Source organism: Rhodnius prolixus, unplaced genomic scaffold, assembly GCF_049639745.1.
Source record: "Rhodnius prolixus isolate KJV_2025 unplaced genomic scaffold, Rpr scaffold_13, whole genome shotgun sequence".
Lineage (NCBI taxonomy): Eukaryota > Metazoa > Arthropoda > Insecta > Hemiptera > Reduviidae > Rhodnius > Rhodnius prolixus.
Genome location: NW_027411583.1, coordinates 6,235,704 through 6,259,084, shown reverse-complemented (window position 1 = coordinate 6,259,084; position 23,381 = coordinate 6,235,704). Strand labels below are relative to the sequence as shown.

At 36.0% G+C, this 23,381-nt stretch overlaps 1 protein-coding gene across 4 annotated transcripts in view; it reads left to right on the top strand.

Moving 5' to 3' along the window:
* LOC141448011 (C3 and PZP-like alpha-2-macroglobulin domain-containing protein 8) overlaps positions 1-23,381 on the top strand; it is a 413,880-nt gene that overhangs the window by 252,998 nt on the left and 137,501 nt on the right. For all 4 annotated transcript variants that reach the window (XM_074116013.1, XM_074116012.1, XM_074116011.1 and 1 more), the window contains exon 3: positions 4,199-4,365. In XM_074116013.1, the coding sequence (XP_073972114.1) occupies positions 4,199-4,365 (167 nt within the window). The remainder of the gene's footprint in view (positions 1-4,198; positions 4,366-23,381) is intronic.

Genomic DNA, 23,381 nt, shown 5'->3' with positions numbered 1-23,381 from the left:
GACAGACTACCGCCAGGGTGGTGGTTTCCCTTCAGTGAGTAGTTTGTTATCGATCTGTTATTGAAGGGAAAACAAGGAGAAAGGCTAACTTAGTGCTTACAAGGGCAGCATTATGTGTTTGTAAAGGGTAGTAGGAGTAATAAGGGAGAGCTTGGGTAGTTTTTGGAAAGGGATAACGCCCTATCCTTCCCCTTAATGGAGGAACATTTAGTACAATATGTTTGTCTGTCTGTATGGTGGCGGGGGGTGTGTGGTAAGATGCGGGGTTTGGTATTTATCTTTTAAAGACTTAGTTTTTATTGCTGTAACGGTTTTGGTCATCTTTCCGCCATTAAACTTGGTGTGCAAACAACGCACACTCCAGTAGAGTGCGCTGGAGGATATTAGGAGATACTGTGTGTAGTAGTGTGAGTAATATCTCTTGTGTTAACAACCGGGTACACTAGATGCCAGCACCAATATCATCGAACCATTTGCCACTCTCACTGTCCAACGAGGATAGAATTCCTAAGGGGTTTAGGATATATGTATACGTTGAGAAGTACTATACATCGTTTCAAAAAAAAAAAAAAAAACTCCTTGGACAAATAACCCTCTATAACCTTCTTTTCAGTAGAGTTGTGCGCGTTAGCTTACCTCCATATCTTTGGCATCCTTCTCATTCCCATCCTTTCCTCTGGGGTTACCCAAGGCTAGCAAGCCACGCCTCTTTCCTCTTACAATAAAAAAAAAAAGAGATACTCCAGGGAATCAGATCAGATAGGGTAAATGATTTGTGTGCAGTACGTCTTACAACCAATCGCGCGCGCTCAACTCGCAAGTACCTGCTTGACCCCCACCACTGTTCATAGTAAGATCAGCCAAGATGATCCCTGGAGACCTTACTGAGTGAATCATGATGTGTTTGTTAGTTATAAAAATTGTTTAATAAATGGTATAACTTATAAAAAATAATGAAACCTAGTCAATGTTTAAGGATTTTGTATGTTTTTGCGCTTAGTTAATGATTTGTAATTGTACTATATAAGAGGGGGCGCACGAATTTAAGCAGAAAACTCTGAATTATTCTTAGTCCATCTCTATTTGGAAATAATTATTGTTAAATAAAATAGTAATATATTAAAATAATATTACGTAAATGATGACCGTTTAAATCTGTGCGCCTCCCCCGCCAAAAATAAAACTACAAATTTATAATTCTAAAATTTTACACATGCATAATGTGTACCCCCAAACAAGTACTAGATTGCATTAATTTTTATAAAAATTTTTTACTATTCACTGACATTTGAGGTAACAGTGATACGAGGTGTGTCTATTAAACAACGAGACTATTGCTATAAAACATTTTATTTTAAATTTAATCATATTTAGTTATTATCACCTTCAATATACACCTACAACGCTCCATGCGAATTTACCATTGTTCGAAACAGTGCTGGAAGTCTTTTTCTGTGAGCTCCTGCATGACGCGTGCCGCTTTTTCTTTCACAGCTTCAGACTGAAATCGTGTTCCTTTTAATGCAGATTTGACTTTGGGAGACAGATAAAAGTCACATGGGGCGGCCAGGTCAGGCGAATAAGGCGGATGGCCTAAAAAAACTGGGATGTTGTACTTGGCTAGAAACGTCTTGCGACAGACAATGCAGTGTGAGCTGGCGCGTTGTCTTGATGGAGAACCCCGTGACTTGTTCTTCCACAAATTGGGTCATTTTTTCCTTACTCTTTCACAGAGTTGAGCAAGCACCTCACCGGTAGTAATGTTGATTAATAATAATCGATATTTTCAAACGTTTTGGACGTGGAAGGGCAACCCGAGCGGGTTATCATCTCCGTCGTCTTCTCGGCCATCTTGGAAAAACGCTGGAACCACTCAAAAACTTGCGCACGTGATAAACATTCATCGCCATAAACTTCTTTTAATAAAAAATAAGTTTCAGTAGCGGTTTTACCCAGTTTCAAGTGAAATTTCACGACAATTCATTGCTCTACTACATGTGTAGTATCATGTTTTCAGGCGCCACGGTAGCCGAGGGGTTAAGAGGCGAGACCTGCAAAGCTAATACGTATTGTGGTACTGGGTTCGATTCCCGGTCTTTAGGCCTTGGATTTTATTTAATGGTTAATGAAAGAAATTTACATTAAAGTATGTTAAGCCCCGCCTGAAAAAATAGGCGATTACTTTACTTTACTTTTTTTTTATCATATTTTCAGCAAAACTAAACTAACACCTCTTACACAAACGACGGTTACGGTCAGACAGATTTCTCTACAAACACGTGAGACGCTGCAATCGAAAGAGAAGGCTTTACGCTGCTGCACAGCTGTCGGTCGTTAGGATTTGGCGCATGCATAGTTCTTCTGTAGCAGCATGAGTCTCGTTATTTAATAACCACACCTCGTAAAAACCATATAACCTCCCTCCGTCGGGCAGCAAGTTTAACCGCAGTGTAACCTATCTCACTCAGTCGGCAAGTATAGTGCAAGATGTAAACATTAGTGAAGTCCGATATCTTTATAACCAAAACTGATTAATCTACTTCTGATAATCGATAAAAGACGGAAATCGATCAGGGATACAAAATCTGAGATAAAAGGTAAGATAAACAATCAATTAATGGCTGTTAAATGAATATTTCAACTTTTTTGTTTTACTAAACGCTCATCGTAATTTATTTTATTTGAAAGTAGAAAAACAAAAGAAAAAAAGGATAATTGAGAATACAAAACGGAAGCTGATAAATATTAATAAGTTAGAAATATATATAATACCTTTTTTTTTGCTATAGAGAAGCCCACTTGTAACCTTTTCCTTTGGCCCTAAACCAGTAAGTGAACTAAGGCCTGGCGCCAACAGAGATCCCCCAGGAATAATAAATGAACATTTCAGCGTACCTTTTTTGCGAATTGTAAAATACGTCCTAGTTGGCGCTGGCTAGTGGTGAAGAGCTTGAAGGGCTATCAGAGGCTGGGGCTTTAGCGTAATCAAGTTTTACAAACAAAACTGTTAAATATTTACATTGCAAAAGTTAATTTAGTCCCTTTTCTGCTGCATCAAGATATTTTCTTTGCAAAAAGTTGAATTAAATTTTCTCCATCATTAACTGTTTCTTTTTATTCGTAACTTCCGTCAGTTTGTCAGCATCTCTTGTTGGGGCGTTTATTTTTATCTTAAACGAGGAACTAGAGCGAGGAAAACCTCTCAGTCGGTTGGCGAGAACCTAGGGATTGTTTCAAGGGGCGGATCCTCTTCCTCCAGTGTTCCTTGGTGCTTTAAAGCTGCGGGTGGGGTTATTACTGAGGGCAACATCCTGTTAGCCTCTCCCGGTCAACGCAAAGGTCACACTCCTAGAGTTAGTAACTGGTCGCGGATCTCATTCATACTTTATCTGACTCTATGCCAGTTGGTGGATCATCTCTAAAACCCTGTAAGATTGCAGTATGAGGCCTCTGGCGATTGAAGAACGCGGCGGAGATTGTTCGCAAAAAACGAGCTTGGACCTTGTAAAAAGGGCTACGTTTTTCTCGCTAGAACTATAAGGGGTCAATACAACAAGCCTCTTTTCTTCACAGGGCACAATGTAGAGCAGCACCTGGGCAGACTGGGATAGGAAGTGGGGGATATTGTCTCTCGGTTAGCCGGCGATCTGATCCGATCTCTGGAACGTTGAGACAAGAGGAGATAATGTCGCAAAAACAACTAGCAGATATAATTGTGGACCTCGTAAAGTGGTTAGCCTCTCTGGCTGTAGTATCTTTGCGTATGGGACACGGCATTGGGGTTCCTTTAACATAATAAGTGTTCTAACAGTGATTGGAAACAGTTGTAACGATGTTACATGTAATACAAACCTTTGTAATTTCAAAAAAAGTAGTTGTGTGCCTCAGAAGCTGGGAATCTGCATCACAACAATACTACACCACCAACAATAGTTCTGTTATTATCTAAATCGTAAAATTTATTTTGATAAAACTGTTATGATCTGTTGCAATTTCTAAATGCATTAGCTTTAATGCATTAAGTGCTTACTTATTGTGAGCAACCAAAATAGCCTCAGCTTACATTTATTCAGAACATTGTGAGCCCAAAACGCTCTAGTTATCGATGGGCCCATTTTTCGAAGATTAATTTCTGTTCAATCCAAATTTGTATTCAATTTTTAGCTAATTTTTTTTTTTTTTTTTACCTTTTTCACAGATTATCAATCGTGAGCCCGGAAGTGGCAGTACCTGGACAGCAGACAGTAGCATTAGTATCTTTAAACCAACAAGATTCTGATGCTGTAAATCCGGTGAACATCACCTTAAGATTAATCTCTGCACAAACGAGAGAATTGTTAGCGCAGAATACTTCTTTAATTGAAGGTAAGTGAATTTTTTTGTTTCTTATACTATTTTTATACAAACACAATTTTTTAATGATATGCATTGCATATTTATTCAGTGAACAACCAAAAAATTGCAAAAAAATGTTACTGCGTTCAGTAACAGCGTTATACCATTTCTGTAAAACTGAAAACTTATCAGTCCAAACTTATGGATAGATTCAGTGCACTTCCAGATTCAGTGAGGTGTAAGAAGCTCCTAGGAAGAGAAAAACTAAGAAGCCACGATCTGGATCCGAAACCGGGATCATTATTTTATATTCTAAATAATCATATGTCATACTTATCACAGGGTGATCCATTTAAAACGCACCAATCGCTAATAACTTTTTAGGAAAGCGGAAATTCGGAAAACCCCATTAAATAAACTAAATGTTTTTTTGGTCTAGTTTTCAAATTTTCCACCCCCGATGCTGTATCTTCATTTTTGGCGGAGTTACGGCCAAAAAAACTGATCGGGGTGTCATAAGGACCACTGGTTTTCACAATAATTGTGAAAACTACATAAAAAATTGTGGAAAATGACGTAGTCCCCGTTTCCATATACCTAAATATTTGTCGAGAGATTTTAGATCAAAGTTACAATTTTATCTATTTGTGATCGTAATCATAGGTCAAGAAATCCTGCATACGTGGTACATTAAAATGATTTGCTTTTATTTGATGATAAAACAAATTCATCCTGATTCACCCACAACCATTACATTACACTACATTTTTTTAAATCTTTAATTATTATTATTTTTTTACTTTGCCTCACCAATAACATTTTTGCAGTCAGAGGACCTCCCAAAACGTGTATTTCTGGTGGAAAATTAATACCGAAAACCGATCGCGAATAGATAAAATTGTAACTTTGATCTTAAATATCTCGACAAATATTAGGGATATCGAAACGGGGTCAATTTCATTTATCACGTAGTTTTCATAATCATTGTCAAAACCAGCGGTCCTTATAAAAACTCCAATCAGGTTTTTAGCTGTAACTCTACCAAAAATGAAGATACAGCGTCAGGGGTGGAAAATTTGAAAACCAGGCCAAAAAAAACATACTTAATTTAATGGGTTTCTCTAGATTTCCGCTTTTCCTAAAAAGTTATTAGCGTTTGGTGCGTTTTAAATGGAACACCTTGTATAAGTACTAAATATACATTTACTTATTGTCGCAGTAAGTGATTTATTCCAATTCAACGCGAACGAATTTTAATTGAATTATTGCTCTATTGGTGTTCGTCAGATATTAGGGCGTTTAATTGAAAACGAAAATTTAATAGGAATCTACAAGTTCTTTATCCCCTTTTAAGTGAGGAAGAATAATGGAAAACCAGAAAATTTAAAAACAGATTAATTATTTTAGTCAGATTTATAGGAATTTTCCTCCGCAATATAAGACATTTCCAAAACATGTTCCAAAGGATCTGCATTTCATGAACATTATGCAGATAAGATCAGAAACAAAATATCAGATACTGTGACTATTATGTGTAAAAACGAACTTTTTTCATTATTTAGCAAAACTTTTTAATTTCTGTGAAAACACGGAAGTCGAATATCTTCACGATCGTATTACTTTCTGTAAGAGAAACTAAGCAGACCACTTTCAAATATTAATCTTCAATTTTAGGTTATGTTTAAAGGGGTTATATTAAACATTTAGAATATAACTGTCTTCTTTTATAGCATAAATGAAAAAAATGCACTTTTAATAAAGACTCCGCCAGTATAAGTGCAGTTTTTATGAATTGAAATGCTTTTCTATTGGCACAGCATAATACCAGTTTATATTCCGGTCGTTAAGTTGACAAATAGACCCCTCCCCCCCCCCACCAGTTAATATGGCGCTCTATGTAAATTTAGATAAAAATAAAAGTTTATGTTCAGAAAAATGCGGGGAAAAACTACAAGAGATTAAAATATGTGTTGGTGTAGGTAAATACTTGGCTAGAGGTGGGTGGATATTAGTACAATATGATTCCCAGTCATTTCCTCGTACTATCGATCGTAAAGTTCCATACCTATGACGTTTTATTTATTTATTTAAAGATATGGTATAGCTATTCACATTTTTACTATGGCTTTCCCTTTAAATATTTATATATCTAATACCTTGGTTGATAATTGACCTGGAATTTACGAGCTTTGCTGGGATTATATTTGCATCTGTAGCTTTATAATTCACTTCCGTCTCTCTAACATCCAGGATTTCTTGATAGACTGAAGCTCTCCCTCACTTGTAGATCTGCTTATGTGCGAGATTAACCTTCAGAGAATGAGAGAGGAAATGGTATATTCGGCTTAGTGAGCTCTGAAATAGCCGGAAGTTAAAAGAGTCTCGGGTGATCATTCTCATGATTTAGAAACTTGGATTAGAAAGTTGTATCTTTTAAAACTACACGTCTTTTATTAGTGGCTTTCGAGATTATCTTAGTAAAGATGTAGTAGCATCTTTTTACTCGTATTTCGAAGTTGGCAAATAAGACTTCCTTAGGCAAAAACCTTCTTAGCTTAAATTTCGCACTGCCAGGGAGGTTAGGTGTTCAGTCTTTTCGTGGCCCTCAAGAAAGATGATAGTTTCTTTACTTGCCCTAATCCTCCAGTTGAGAATTGTGGGTTATCACTCAAAGCCATTTTCGAAGAGTCTCACAGCCAGTTTTATGCGAGATTCCAGGCTAGATGGTAATTACATAAAATCCTCAACTTTCAACCTTTCGGGCTCTAAAAAAAGTTATCTTTGGTGAGTTTATAAGCTCCCAGTATCAAGCTTAGTTCTATGTATGGTTCTAGATTCTAGGTTATTTGCGAGAAAGTAGAGACTTAGTGAATCCAGCTCCAAACGGAGGCTTTTCTCCAAAATGAGAAAGAAGAGAACAATAATCCCCCTCCGCAGCCTTGATCTCCAAAATATATTTAACTAATTTATTCTAATTAACAACTAATATTTATGACAATTAAGAAAATACAACCGGGCTCAGCGTAACTCATGAATTGTTAGTCCTGCGGGAGCTCTAGATTTTGGAGAAAGCGATAATGAGTTTTCAAGTTTCACGCGCTCTGGTTTCTAATGACAATTTATTGGCCTTACTTTATTAAGGTATGTAACTTAATTAGGGCCTAATTAATATTAATGACATGCGTTTCATTAATTTAGGGATTTTTTTTTTAAGGGATAAAAGAAAACAAAAAAAAAAGATGTAATATATGTACTGTGGGAATTATGTGCGAGTAAGTGGGAAATACGAGGGGATAGATGAAAATTCCATTAGGGCGTGCTGTAAGCAAGGAAACAGCAGGAAAACATTTCTCCATTCACAAACACGTAGCCTTCCATTTGTTACTTCCGGAAAAATAATTCACCAAAATTCATCTTAGCATAAATAAAATATGTATTTTCATAATCTTATATTGGCTGAGATATTGGAAAATCTTACTGTCCTTACGTTAAAGGTTTTTGAAAAGTTTATTTAAAATACAAATACAAAAATAGTGTACCACCGATTTTTCCTTCGTGCAGATCGCAATCGCATCCAGGCATCGCATTCATTCCCTGAGGATTCATTCTTACACTCTCTTCACGACCTTACTCTACTCGTCATTCAGTTCAGCCAATTCTTTTAGAAATAGTTTGTATTTAGAGTATGTAAGGACACCAGACCACCGCTCGGGGCACTCAGTCACATCCAGACATTCCATTCACTCCCTGAGGATTCATTCTTACACTCTCTTCACGACCTTACTCCACTCGTCATTCAGTTTAGCCAATTCTTTTAGAAATAGTTTGTATTTAGAGTATGTAAGGACACCAGACCACCGCTCGGGGCACTCAGTCACATCCAGACATTGCATTCACTCCCTGAGGATTCATTCTTACACTCTCTTCACGACCTTACTCCACTCGTCATTCAGTTCAGCCAATTCATTTAGAAATAGTTTGTATTTAGAGTATGTAAGGACACCAGACCACCGCTCGGGGCACTCAGTCACATCCAGACATTCCATTCACTCCCTGAGGATTCATTCTTACACTCTCTTCACGACCTTACTCCACTCGTCATTCAGTTCAGCCAATTCATTTAGAAATAGTTTGTATTTAGAGTATGTAAGGACACCAGACCACCGCTCGGGGCACTCAGTCACATCCAGACATTCCATTCACTCCCTGAGGATTCATTCTTACACTCTCTTCACGACCTTACTCCACTCGTCATTCAGTTTAGCCAATTCATTTAGAAATAGTTTGTATTTAGAGTATGTAAGGACACCAGACCACCGCTCGGGGCACTCAGTCACATCCAGACATTGAATTCACTCCCTGAGGATTCATTCTTACACTCTCTTCACGACCTTACTCCACTCGTCATTCAGTTCAGCCAATTCATTTAGAAATAGTTTGTATTTAGAGTATGTAAGGACACCAGACCACCGCTCGGGGCACTCAGTCACATCCAGACATTGCATTCACTCCCTGAGGATTCATTCTTACACTCTCTTCACGACCTTACTCCACTCGTCATTCGGTTCAGCCAATTCATTTAGAAATAGTTTGTATTTAGAGTATGTAAGGACACCAGACCACCGCTCGGGGCACTCAGTCACATCCAGACATTCCATTCACTCCCTGAGGATTCATTCTTACACTCTCTTCACGACCTTACTCCACTCGTCATTCAGTTTAGCCAATTCTTTTAGAAATAGTTTGTATTTAGAGTATGTAAGGACACCAGACCACCGCTCGGGGCACTCAGTCACATCCAGACATTCCATTCACTCCCTGAGGATTCATTCTTACACTCTCTTCACGACCTTACTCCACTCGTCATTCAGTTTAGCCAATTCTTTTAGAAATAGTTTGTATTTAGAATATGTAAGGACACCAGACCACCGCTCGGGGCACTCAGTCACATCCAGACATTCCATTCACTCCCTGAGGATTCATTCTTACACTCTCTTCACGACCTTACTCCACTCGTCATTCAGTTTAGCCAATTCTTTTAGAAATAGTTTGTATTTAGAGTATGTAAGGACACCAGACCACCGCTCGGGGCACTCAGTCACATCCAGACATTCCATTCACTCCCTGAGGATTCATTCTTACACTCTCTTCACGACCTTACTCCACTCGTCATTCAGTTTAGCCAATTCTTTTAGAAATAGTTTGTATTTAGAGTATGTAAGGACACCAGACCACCGCTCAGGGCACTCAGTCACATCCAGACATTCCATTCACTCCCTGAGGATTCATTCTTACACTCTCTTCACGACCTTACTCCACTCGTCATTCAGTTCAGCCAATTCTTTTAGAAATAGTTGGTATTTAGAGTATGTAAGGACACCAGACCATCGCTCGGGACACTCAGTCACATCCAGACATTGCAATCACTCCCTGAGGATTCATTCTTACACTCTCTTCACGACCTTACTCTACTCTGTCATTCAGTCTAGCCAATTCTTTTAGAAATGGTTTGTATTTAGAGTATGTAAGGACACCAGACCACCGCTCGGGACACTCAGTCACATCCAGACATTGCATTCACTCCCTGAGGATTCATTCTTACACTCTCTTCACGACATTACTCTACTCTGTCATTCAGTCTAGCCAATTCTTTTAGAAATAGTTTGTATTTAGAGAATATAAGGACGCCAGACCACCGCTCGGGACTCTCAGTCACATCCAGGCATTGCATTCACTCCCTGAGGATTCATTCTTACACTCTCTTCACGACCGTACTCTACTCCACATTCAGTTCAGTCAATTCTTTTAGAAATAGTTGGTATTTAGAGTATGTAAGGACACCAGACCATCGCTCGGGACACTCAGTCACATCCAGACATTGCAATCACTCCCTGAGGATTCATTCTTACACTCTCTTCACGACCTTACTCTACTCTGTCATTCAGTCTAGCCAATTCTTTTAGAAATGGTTTGTATTTAGAGTATGTAAGGACACCAGACCACCGCTCGGGACACTCAGTCACATCCAGACATTGCAATCACTCCCTGAGGATTCATTCTTACACTCTCTTCACGACCTTACTCTACTCTGTCATTCAGTCTAGCCAATTCTTTTAGAAATAGTTGGTATTTAGAGTATGTAAGGACACCAGACCATCGCTCGGGACACTCAGTCACATCCAGACGTTGCAATCACTCCCTGAGGATTCATTCTTACACTCTCTCCACGACCTTACTCTACTCTGTCATTCAGTTCAGCCAATTCTTTTAGAAATAGTTTGTATTTAGAGTATGTAAGGACACCAGACCACCGCTCGGGACACTCATTCACATCCAGACATTGCATTCACTCCCTGAGGATTCATTCTTACACTCTCTTCACGACATTACTCTACTCTGTCATTCAGTCTAGCCAAGTCTTTTAGAAATAGTTTGTATTTAGAGAATATAAGGACGCCAGACCACCGCTCGGGACTCTTAGTCACATCCAGGCATTGCATTTACTCCCTGAGGATTCATTCTTACACTCTCTTCACGACCTTACTCTACTCGACATTCAGTTCAGCCAATTCTTTTAGAAATAGTTTGTACTTAGTTTAGCGAGTTAGTTATCGTAATCTACGCTGGTTCCTGAGTTAGAGTTAATGCTAGCCATTCTATTCTTAGCCAGTAATTCTATCTTTTATTCTATTCAGCCATTCAGCCTCCCTAATCAAATCACAATAATCCGCTTAATCCTAACGATTATTAGCTTCTTAAATCTGCTTTTCATGGCCTTTACTCAACGACATCAACCTCATCTTACAGCTAAACAACACCCAGTACTTCTAATTGTGCCACTGCTCCATCCTTACGAGTATGTTCGCTGATCTTGAAATTCTTTAGATATTCCTGGGCTATTTCTTAGACTGAGGTTCTCAAGGTTACTCATAATGATTCTATTTTAAAAACCGGCTGCGGAGATGGAAATGGATTAATGGATGGATTAATTTATTAACAATTAAATTCTCTGCAAAATCTGAAAGTAGATAATTATCAAAAAGATAAGGAAATCGTCCTGTGCTAATCGATCTAATGGGAGGTTGATTTTATGAATTATGTTGGCGAATAAATCGAATGATGCGAGAGTCTAAGTGCAATAAGGTTTCATTTATGAGTGCTACGATTAAAAAGTTAAGTAATGTTAACTTAATATCCTCACAAAGTCTGATGAAAATGAATGAAAATGTTTTCTTAATAATAATAATAATAATAAAGTGAAGGAAGTGTAATGCTGAAGAACTTGAAGAAGGGGAATATAGAAGGAACCAATGGAGATCCCTGTTGAATTGGTAATGCGGGCTAACAGAGCACTATAATGTAAAAGGCACAATAAGGGCTTTTTTGTCTCTCTATCTCTCTCTCCCCTTGAAAAATTTGTTCGTTCTTTATTTTGTTCCTTTGTTCTTCTTTTATTTAAGATAATTAGTACCACTTTGTGTACTTAATTTGTCCCTTCCTACTGTTTGTCTTCATGCCCTCCTCCATAGCATTCTTTTAGCGCTTTACCGCCTTGTAGGACAAATTTTACGGGCAGATAAAAATTATACTCAATAACAATCCCTTGTAATGCTACAAAAAAAGTCTTATCTCTTTTTAGTCCTATTTCAGGTTATTAATTTTTCTTAAAAATTGTGAATTTGAACTAAAAATAATAGTTAATTCGTATTAAAGAAAATGAAGCTGTAAAAAAGAGCGTTTAGGGTCCTAGCTTCCCAATTACCCCAATAAAATCAGTATACTCTGATTAGCAGTTTCAAAACTAAGTACAAGGTATGCCCAACATAACTATTGTCCAAATTTAAATGAAACCCTGTCCTTTTTTAAGCAATAATTACAATAGAATGTGTTATAATTACAGAAAATGTTTGTGAATAATTCACCCATTAGTGAAATGTCCATGGCTAGAATTTCACAGATTCAAACCCATCAACTTCTAATCAGCGCCTAGCCAGAGATTAATCAAAACTTGTGTATAGTGTGTAATTGTAAAGCCAGCTTGAACAGACTAGCCAATCATGGGCGCCAAAAGTTAATTAGTTTGCTCTCCCATATAATGTTTGTACGGAGAATATGAAATCCATACATACTACATAACTATGGTTAGCAAATCAACCAACCAAAACGACAAATCTGTACATGTTGTACATACAGTGGTCAAAAAAAGTTTTCATACACTAAGTATTCTTACTTTATCTACTGAACTTTTGTTTCTAGGGTGACTATTTCTTCAGCACTGAAATCGAAGATAGTAACAATGAATTTAAAGCTCTCATTTTCTTTTATAAACATAAAGAATTGGTTAAAAAGTAGAAAAATAATTTATTTTTGGAGCGGAAAATTCGAAAATTTAAATGTTCTTCCAGAAAAGAGCTCATAACCAATTTAAAGAAATCATGGACAGAAATCATATCTCAAGAGACACTAAACCTGGTGGAATCTAAGCCAAGGAGGCTTCAAGCAATAACAAATGCAAAGGGATTGCTTACAAAATATTAGGTCTTTAGTTTTGCGTTAATTATAACATTCAGACTGAGTGTATGAATACTTATTTTGCATACAATAAATTATTTTTCTGCTTTTTAATCAATTCTTTATGTTTATAAAAGAAAATGAGAGCATTAAATTCATTGTTACTATCTTCGATTTCAGTGCTGAAGAAATAGTCATCCTGGAAACAAAAGTTCAGTAGATAAAGTAAAAAAACTTAGTGTATGAATACTTTTTTTGACCACTGTACATCGCTGATTTGTATGTAATTGTATTTTTTAAATACTATTGCGGTAAATGATCTCTTAGAATCACTTCTTTGGTTGGGAATGCAGTGATTGTCTTTGCGTCGTAGGTTTTTCCCCTTTGGGCGTGGCAAAGCTGAGCCTACCCCAAAATAATAGCCAGAATCAATTATTGCTTTTATCCAGTCTTTTCTAATTGACAACGTTTCAGAATACAAATTCAGTTTTGTTAAACAATTAATTTTTCAACCAAATTACGAAACTTGAAAGTTCAATAAATTATGCTGTCACTTTGAACTGTAAAACTTTTCTAAAATGCCCCTTTGTTATCTTTCCCAATCATCAAATAAAGTTCGTCCTTCAATTCCTGGACAAGTTGCTGTAACATTGTTCAAAAAAATCCATCCACCGCCTCCATCCACGACACCTAATTTGGTAGTTGGACGTAAAGCCCGCCTGAAAAAATAGGCAATTACTTTACTTTAAATTTACTTTAGATCAATCTGTTCGGTCTAGAGAATTCGACTTCAACTGTTTCTTTCATAATTTCGGTGCCAAATGCTCTACTCCGAAGTGCTGAACGAAATCCAAAAATGGTCGGAGATTTAGGAAAGAAATTAGCTCAGAGGTTTTTTGCTTATATTGTGTGATCTACAGATTACTAAGAGTTCTAATTTTTGTCAGCATTTATTGATGATCATGTTGTAATAGCCATATAAAGTAGAATTTGTTCCTTCCCATTTACATCATCCATTATACATCTATGCTACCTCCATTCATGTTATGTAGTCGGATTATATTCCCTAGACGCTATGAACATCCCATTCTCCAGCTAGGGTGGTTAGTGACCTTGAACAGGCCAAACAAATTCTAGGTTAGGGCATAAACACATCTCCTAACTTGGCATTCTGATATTCCCACTGGGGATTATTCCCAGCTGGTCCACCATTCATCCCTTTGCATTATGCATTATATCCTGTTTGTTTATTCTTTACCATTAGTATGTCCATAACCTTAATGCGATTATTATACTCTTTTTGTCCATTATACATTATATTCTTGAGGTTCTGTGTTTACCTTCAACGTGTTCACATCGCTCTTTATTCAACTTGTTTTTTTTTATAAGTTTAAGTTAATGTAGAGGCTTAAAAATTTACTAATTTGTTTCATTTACCATTAGGACTAATAGTGCGAAATTTTATTTCGGTAGCACTAGTATTTGAAGAGTTATTGGTAATTAACTTTAAAGTTAATAGTAATAAACTATTTATCAGTGGACAAGAGGTGATGTGTGCAGTTGGTGTGGTGGGAGAAGTTATCATTACATTCATACTGAGATCTCCGAGCTGGCTGGTAAATACTGTTTAAATTATAGAAGTTATTTTTTATTAAAAAAAAAAAAAAAAAAAAAAAAAAAAAAACGTATTTATCATAAAGAATACAATTATCCATTTTTTTTCTGTAAATTCATCATGTCTTCTGAAGTAACAAATGAGCATCTTGCAGCATTAATTGAGAAAATGAACTTAAATCTCCAAGGTGAAATTCGCAAAAACTCTGTAGAAATAAAACTCTTTAGAGAACAATTAGAATTGACCAATAAACATATTATTGAGGTTGAACATGCTCAATTAGATATTGTTAAACAATTAAGTGAACAAGAGAGTCAAATTAAAAAGTTAAATAATCTCTACAGAAGAAATAATATAATTGTATTCAATTTGGAAGAAGTACTGGAAGAGAATAAGCTTAATCTAATGCAAACTATTATAGAACTATTCTCTACTAGAATGGAAGTCACTCTGACCCCACAAGATATTGATGATGTTTTTCGTTTGGGAAAAAGTAGAGGTAATAGTAGACCAGTACTTCTCAAATTGCATTCTTTTTGGCGAAAGACGGTGATACTTAAAATGGCCAAAAAACTTAAAGGCACAAAAATTGTTGTTTCAAATGACTATCCAGAAGAAGTAAGAGCTGTAAGAAGAAAATTAATACCATATTTGAAAGAGGCTCGCGAAAATAACAGCAAAGCATTTTTAAGACATGACAGACTAATTATTGATAATAAGGAATACAGGTTAGAAAACTGCGAGAGAGGCCTACATAGAAATACGGAAAATCAGACACCAGGTGTATCCGCAAATATCAGTACCAAAGAAATTACAACATATACCAGTGGAGGTGAAGAAAATCTTAAGAATAAGGTCAACCATCCTAAAGTTAAGAGGAATCAGTCAATGAAGAGGAAAACTGTACCTAATGGCTCATCGTCTGGGCAGCTCAGAAAATTTGGATCGCTTGAGTCATTCATCAGAAGATTCGAATTTGATCCTGAAGAGAGATCTTTGGCTAGTCAACCAGGTAAAGATACGGTATAGCAGAGGCCTCATATCGACAGGAACACCCAGGTATCAGGTAATCGGAATTATAAATTAGGCTTATGTAAATTTGATCTTTTAAAGATTTGTTTTTGGAATATTGACGGATTTCAAACGCTATTTAATTTAGATAATAAAGAAATAGAATTGTTATGTAATTATAATATTATTTGTTTTGTTGAAACGTGGCTTACAACATCTGACGTAACTCTGCCCTCTTATCTAAAACACTATACTTTGTTTACCTCAAAAGCTATTAGAGAAAAATCGAGAGGCCGAGCCAGTGGTGGCCTAATTATTTTAGTTCAAAATTCTATAAATAATGTAAGAGTCATTGAATTTAACGAACTATTTATAGTACTTGAATTTTCTCTAAAATATGAAACTTTCATTCTATGTAACGTCTACTGGCCTCCTCATACTGATGTTGAACTCTGTACTGAAAAGCTTGATCTTCTTCTGCTCAATTTAGAGGCTAATTTCCCTAATAGTGTTCACAAAATTTTCTGTGGGGATTTTAACTGCAGAATAGGTAATCTGAATGATTTCGAAAACGATTTCTTTGAGGGTCTCAATATGAATGGAAAAAGAATCGTTTTAGATGGAAAAATAAATTACAGAGGGAGAAAATTAGTGGATACTATGGAGGCGCGCGGTATGTTCGTCTGTAACGGTAGGAGTAATTCTGATAGTCCGGCGAATTTTACCTATATTTCCGGTAATGGTAGTAGTACAATTGATTTGATATGGGTGGATTTACTAACTTTAAATATTGTTAATGATTTTGAAATAATTTATTTTGGTGAACAATCAAAACATCTATTGTGTGCCCTAACATTAAATATAAATAATTACAATAATAAAAGCATTAATGATAAATTATACACAAGAAAAGAGCGTATCAGATGGGATAATAATAAATTAAATTTGTTTCATAAAAACTTATTGTGTAATAATATATATTTTAACAGTAAAAATGTTGACGAATTAAATAATAATATGTTAGTAGCCGTATATAAATCAGTAATAAAGAGTGACATGTTAGTAAAAAGCCGAACATTCAAAAATATCTTTAATTACAACAATAAACCTTGGTTTAACTCAGAGCTTAGAGACATGAAAAGGCAGGTAACATGTTTGTATAAGAATTATAGAAAAGATATAAATAATTCTGATCTGCTCTTTGACTTTCTATTGTTTAAAAAGAACTACAAACAAACATTAAAAAGAGAGAAAAATAAGTATACACTAGAAATGATGTCTAAACTTGGTAATATTAGAAATAGTAAAGATTTCTGGACTACAATTAAACTTTACAATATGAAATCTGTGCAATACGATAACATTGACGTAAATACTTGGCTAGATTATTTTAAAACTGTTTATCCGCCGAGAAATAATGTAATTTATTCATTTTACTCTGTAAGCCATCCGTTTCTTGACCGAAGTTTTGAGTTAAGTGAAATGCAAACAGTAATAAAATATTCAAAAAACAACAAATCTCCCGGTTTAGACAAAGTACCCAATGAAGTATTTAAAAATCTGACACCAGAATGGCAACATTACCTTCTTAATATGTTTAATGTTATTTTAGAAAATGAACAAGTTCCCAAATTATGGAGTAAAATCCAATTAAGTCTTCTGTATAAAAAAGGCGATAATTCCAATCCTGAAAATTACCGGGGAATTGCTTTAATCAATTGTATATGTAAACTTTTTACAGGAATGTTATCAAAGAGAATAATGCAGTGGGCAGAAGAGAACAACAAACTCCCTGAGGAACAAGCCGGCTTTAGAAGTAGCCGGGGTTGCCTCGATCATATTTTTACGCTCCACGCAATGTTGGGAATCAATACGCGTCTTAGAAAAAGTTATTTCATCGGCATATTTGTCGATTTTAAGAGAGCGTTTGATTCCATAGACCAGGAGAAGCTATGGAAGAAGTTGTATTGCCTGGGGTTGAGCGGAAAAATAATCAGAATTTTGAAAACAATGTATGACAACGTAGGGATGTTTTTAAAAAATAAATCACATAAAGAAGAGATAGAAATCACGCAGGGGGTTCTACAGGGAGATTGTCTGAGCCCATTACTGTTCATCTTGTTCATTAGTGATATTATTGAATTTTATGAAGAGCGTAATTCCAAAGGTATAAATATAAATAACAAAAAAGAGTTAATTATGTTGTTGTTTGCCGACGATCTGGTGTTATTTAGTCAGTCCTGGTCTGATAGTGTCGCAAAATTAAAATTATTAGAAGATTATTGTAGAAATAATTCGATAACATTAAACCCTTTAAAAACTAAGATATTGCCGTTCAGTGCAGGTAACCGTACAAAAAACATTAAAAATGTCTATTGGCAAGGCGAACCTCTGAAAATTGACAAGCAGTACATTTATTTAGGTGTCCCTTTCACTACTAATTCTAAATTTAAATATGCAGCGCAGTATTTCTTAGAAAAGGCTACCCCTCAGATTGGGAAAATTATAAATATATTATGTAAAAGTAAATGCAGAAGTTGGGAAGCCAGACTAAAACTATTTGATGCTATAGTCTCCTCTACACTGCTGTATGGCGCGGAATTTTGGGCATCACAATATTTACATACTGTAGAAAGAGGGCAGGTAAGGTTCTTTAAACAGCTCCTCTGTTGGCCTAAATGTACTCCCGACTACATAGTCAGACTAGAAACTGGTAGGGTGCGCTTAAGCGTAACTATCTTTAGGAAAATGTTGTCTTTTTGGATTAGAGTTCTGGCAATGGAGGGAAACAGATTACCAAAACTATGTTTTGAAAGACTAAAAGAATTAGATAGAATAAGTGATAAAGGAGCACAGAGGAATTGGTTTGGTCAGTTGCGGAAGTGGCTAACAATTATTGGGGAACAAGATGTTATTTATAAAACGGAAGTAGATTCAGTTAAAGAAATGCTACCTGATCTTATAGAGAAGTGGAAAAACCACGAAATTTCAGTTGATGTTCAGAGGGCTATTAATTCAAGTTACAGCACTCTTTATAGACATATAAGTGGGTTAGGTGCACCTGAACAATATGTAACTTACAATAGTGCGATAGATAAAATTAGAGTGGTGAGCCAGCTAAGAGTGTCTAGTGACAAAATAATAAGAATATGGTATAGAGCTGGGGGCTACCACTCTATTGACACTCAATCTGTTTGCAATGTCTGCAATTTAAATAAGTGTGAAACTCTGGAACACTTTTTACTAGAATGCCCTAATTATAGTCCATTCAGGAAGCGTTATTTTTCTGAATTTATTGCCGATAAAGACGATATTCATTGGCTCTTAAACATTCAAAATAGTAACCATTTAGACAAAATGTACTTTTTCATTATAGCAGCTCTAAAATTAAGGTCATTCTGTCTAAATGAATGAAGATAAAACATAAATAATAGCAATAAATTTTATTAAATATGTAAAGAATTTTTAAGTTCATTGAAAAATTGTGGTCGCTTATTTTTGTTTTCATTTTTATTTTCAAGTTTAATTATTGAATAAAGTTTAAGTAAATTAATGTACTGAGAGTATTTTTATTTGCAATGTTTGTTTTCAATTAGTTTAATTTTATTTTCTATCTGTTCTTGTGGAAAGTATTATTTTTCTTTTATTGTTAATATTATTAATATTCATTTTTATTTTTAAGTTGCCACCACAGCTATTATTATGTTTATTATTTCAATTTATATTATGATTATGATTTTATCAGTTGAACTTTTGTAAAATATGTAACACAGAACCCCTGTAATGTGTATAAATACACTAAATACAGAATATTATCTATCTATCTATCTATCTATCTACATTATATTCTTCCTATTTTGTATCTTGTCTTAAAACTAGCCCATTTTTTGGGACCTAAAACCAACTTTAATCATTATTAATTAGGACTTATTTAATTTAAAAGTTTTAATAATTTTAATCGCTAAATCTACAAACGTACGGACTGTACAGACATTCAAATCAAAACTACTGCCGACAGATAGCTGATGCTCCTTTCTACGGTGACTAACCTTACTCTTCACCAAGACCTCAACATCCCATTCGTACAACAGTTCGCCAAGACGAAATATCAAAAGTTCCATACTGCTCTCTCTACTTGCTCTAATCCTCTGGTACAGTGTCTCGCCTCCTCTTACATTCCTAACAGTACTCCTCGCCGACTGAATCGCCAATGGTCCCACGACTTCCTCACAGTCTGAACGCCTAAACATCATTCTTCTCCTACAGAGAGTGCTACCGCTGAGTAGTTTCTCTCCTCTACTGCTCTTCCCGCACCAGTTCATCTCATTCACCTCCTATTTACTTATTGTATATATTTATATAGATTGTAAATTACAAAATAAATAAATAATTTTTATCAATAAATATGTACTACTACTATTGGCGCTACAGCCCATTACTGAGCCTTGGCCTCCTCAATCCGCTTCCGCCAGTCCTCCCTATCCATTGCAGCATCCTTCCAATTCCTCACTCCTAGCAGGTCTCTGGCATTCACGCCTACCCCATCATTCCATCTCAATTTAGGCCTGCCCACTTTCCTGATCCTATGTACATCTTCTTGCAGAAGCCGTTTGGGTGTTTCCAAATCAGACATCCTTGCCACATGGCCTGCCCATCTGAGCCTGCCAAGGCTAATTACCTTTACGATGTCTGCTTCCTGGAATAGATGCTGTAGTTCCTGATTCTTTCTTCTTCTCCAAATCGCACCATCTTTAATAGGGCCAAAGATTCGTCGAAGAACTTTTCTCTCGAAAATTTGCAGCATCCCTTCATCTTTTTTTGAAATTACCCAAGCTTCGGAGCCATATGTTAGTACAGGATGGATCAGGGTCTTATAGAGAAGCACTTTTGTATTTTTTGATATTAGATTGCTTTTCATATGCTTATTCAAGCCATAATAGCACCTATTGGCCAACATACTCCTTCTTTTTATTTCAAGGAATACATCCAATAAATATGTACGTATTCGAAAATGTATCTTAGTTTTCAAGTAAACTAAAAATGTTTAGTTAAAAAAAAAAATTCTAAAAAATTCTGGAGGCTCCAGAAAATTTTATTTACTTATTAAATCTACTTGTGTCAAGAGAAGTGCTGTACTGGGTTGTTAAATGGTATTAAGGCACTGGAGAGCCATTCTCGACAAGCTTAGAATCTCTGTGCAAATACGACATCTCTCTCTCACTCTCTCTCTCTCTCTTCAGTATAATTGGCTGTCCCAGTTCGCCTTTCAGTTAGAAAATATAGACAGACATTAATGGTTTACTAAATGACAATTCTGTACTCTTGAAATTTTTATAATACCAATAATTTGGTACTACTCAAATTTATGGAATATCGTGGCACTTCTTAATGATTCTAAATTCAGTTCCTTCTACTACTTTATGTTGTGATTAATCCTCACATCTCCAACAATACCCATTTATAATAACGCTCGTCGAACTATATAACTTGGACTTTTGCGCAATTAAGAGTTAGGAACTTGTGGACACCATTATCTGTTACTTTGTGTAAATGGTACTCGGTATCATTATCGCTCTCCCTGATCAGTGGGAGATAACCTCTCACGCAATGGCAATATCGTAACCAAGTAAGGGTCCCCCCCCCCGCTGAGGTGAAATTATTTAAGGCTATTGACTCATCCAAATTCCATCACCCGTTGTTTGTAAATCAAGCTGGCCATGCGTTACTCTTAATAGTACCAATCACTTAAAGCTGATGACCATATTTCTCCATTGAATATCCTTAGATCAATCAGTGGTTCTTGAAGCTTCTCCTTTGCCATTCGCTACCATCATCACTAAGACAAAGCTGTGAAAAATATAAGGCCTGCAGCTTCTAGTACCAACAAGTTTATTCCCGTTATTTTCTTTTTTTATTTAGATGCTTTTTGCTGTGGGGTTCAGCCAAACCTACGAACATACGGACTGTACAGGACATTTCAATCAAAACTCCTCCGACAGATAGCTGACGCTCCTTTCTATGGTGATTAACCTCACTCTTCACAACGACTATTCAACATTCCCTTCATAGACCAACTCGCCAAGACTAAATACCAAATATTCCACACTACTCTCTCGACTAGCTCTAATCCTATTGTACTGTCTCTCACTTCTTCTGACATCCCTAATACTCTTCGACGACTGAATCGCCAGTGGCCCCGCGACTTCCTTGTAGGATGAAGACCTAAATTATTACTCTCCTCTCTCCTCCTCGTAACTCCTTCTCCACATTCTCCTCTCTCCTATAGAGAGTACTACCGCTGGGTAGCTTCTCTCCTCCTGCTCTCCTCCCGCACCAGTTCATCATAATCTTCTCATTTACTTATTGTATACTGTATACAGACTGTAAATAACAAAATAATTTAAAAAAAAAAAAGAAAAAAAAGGTTTTTATGACGTTCAAGAAAATTTCATCAAGTCAATTAGTGTGTGAGAAAAACAGTGTTGACAACGGAAGTTTTATTTCGTAACGACGTCACAATTTTAAAAAGAAGTTGCAGAAAAATTGAAATTTATTAGTTTAAAAAAAAATTATTAAATAAATAAAAATGGAACTTCTAAAAAGGAGAAGAAGAAGAAAGAAATAGTAATCTCCCCGGAGAGTAGAACGTCGAGAGGAGTTCTTGGTTTTCCAGTAGGAAGCAGCCACGGGGATGCTGCAATATGTAGGTCAGTTTAGAGGAGCGAGTGCTGCATTGACGTGAAATGGTCTTGGCATATTGCCAGTTTGGCTTTACTCAAACTTCCGGTCTCTGTACTCTACTTAACTGTATGTATATATATATAGCCTTAGCTGTTTTCTTTCTTTTTGCAATTTTTTAAAGAAAATATATTTTTCGTAAGTGGGGTTGACTTTTTTTCACTTTTAATAAAAATTAAATGGGAAAAACTAAAAAAAAAAAATACGTTTCTTCTGGATAGCCAGATAATTAAGGGCACTTCATGATGGTCTCTCTCTTTCTGCCTCCCTTGACATTGTGGCAATAATTAATTTTAATATATTATCTTCGATTTTACGTTATAAAATGTATTTGTTTAAATGTCAAGTATGAAATTGAGCAAAAAATGCTCATAATTGAATTCGATTTTTTAAGTATGCCTCCACATATTATCGATACACTTTTGCCATTTTAGAGGTTGTCGTGCAGGAGAATTGGAGTCATCCGATTAACCAATTTTTGGCCGTTTAATCGCAAGATTTCTCATCTAGTTGATAACAGTAGACATCGGCCGTGATCGATCGGCCAATGTTTCATAAAACTGTGGTGGATGACACCTGAGCCAGACCATCAAACAGTGAACTATCATCTTCTTCTGGTGGATGTCTCGTTTCGGACAGTGTTTTGGTGGTCCAACCATTGCGATGAACGCTTACGATTATCGTACATGATCCATTTTTCATCGCACATAACTACATATTTGATTGAGAAATGGTTCGGCTTTGTTGCGAGAAAGAAGAGAAAGATATGCGTCGAGTCTCACACACGAATTTCGCTGATTTTCATTGTCTCACTTAATCATAATTGCAAATTTTTTCAAACTGAAATATGCATTAGAAAGAGGGAAATATATACCTTTCACATGAAAAAACAAATTATGCCAAAATACGGCGTCTAAATGAGATTATGTGCAATTGAAATAAATAACATGAACTGAGTGCTCCATTTCATACTTGACAACCCAATACATTGTCCAGTTAATCCCATTCGAATGATTACAGTAATTTATAACAACAGCAAATTCAAGTTAAGAACAATTTTCTTAGTAGATCTTTTGTTAGTAAGTAACAATGAAAGCTGCAGCAGCTTAATTACTCGACTCCTTCCCCCCCACAAAACATGCAGATCGATAAAGATCGATAAGATCAAGCT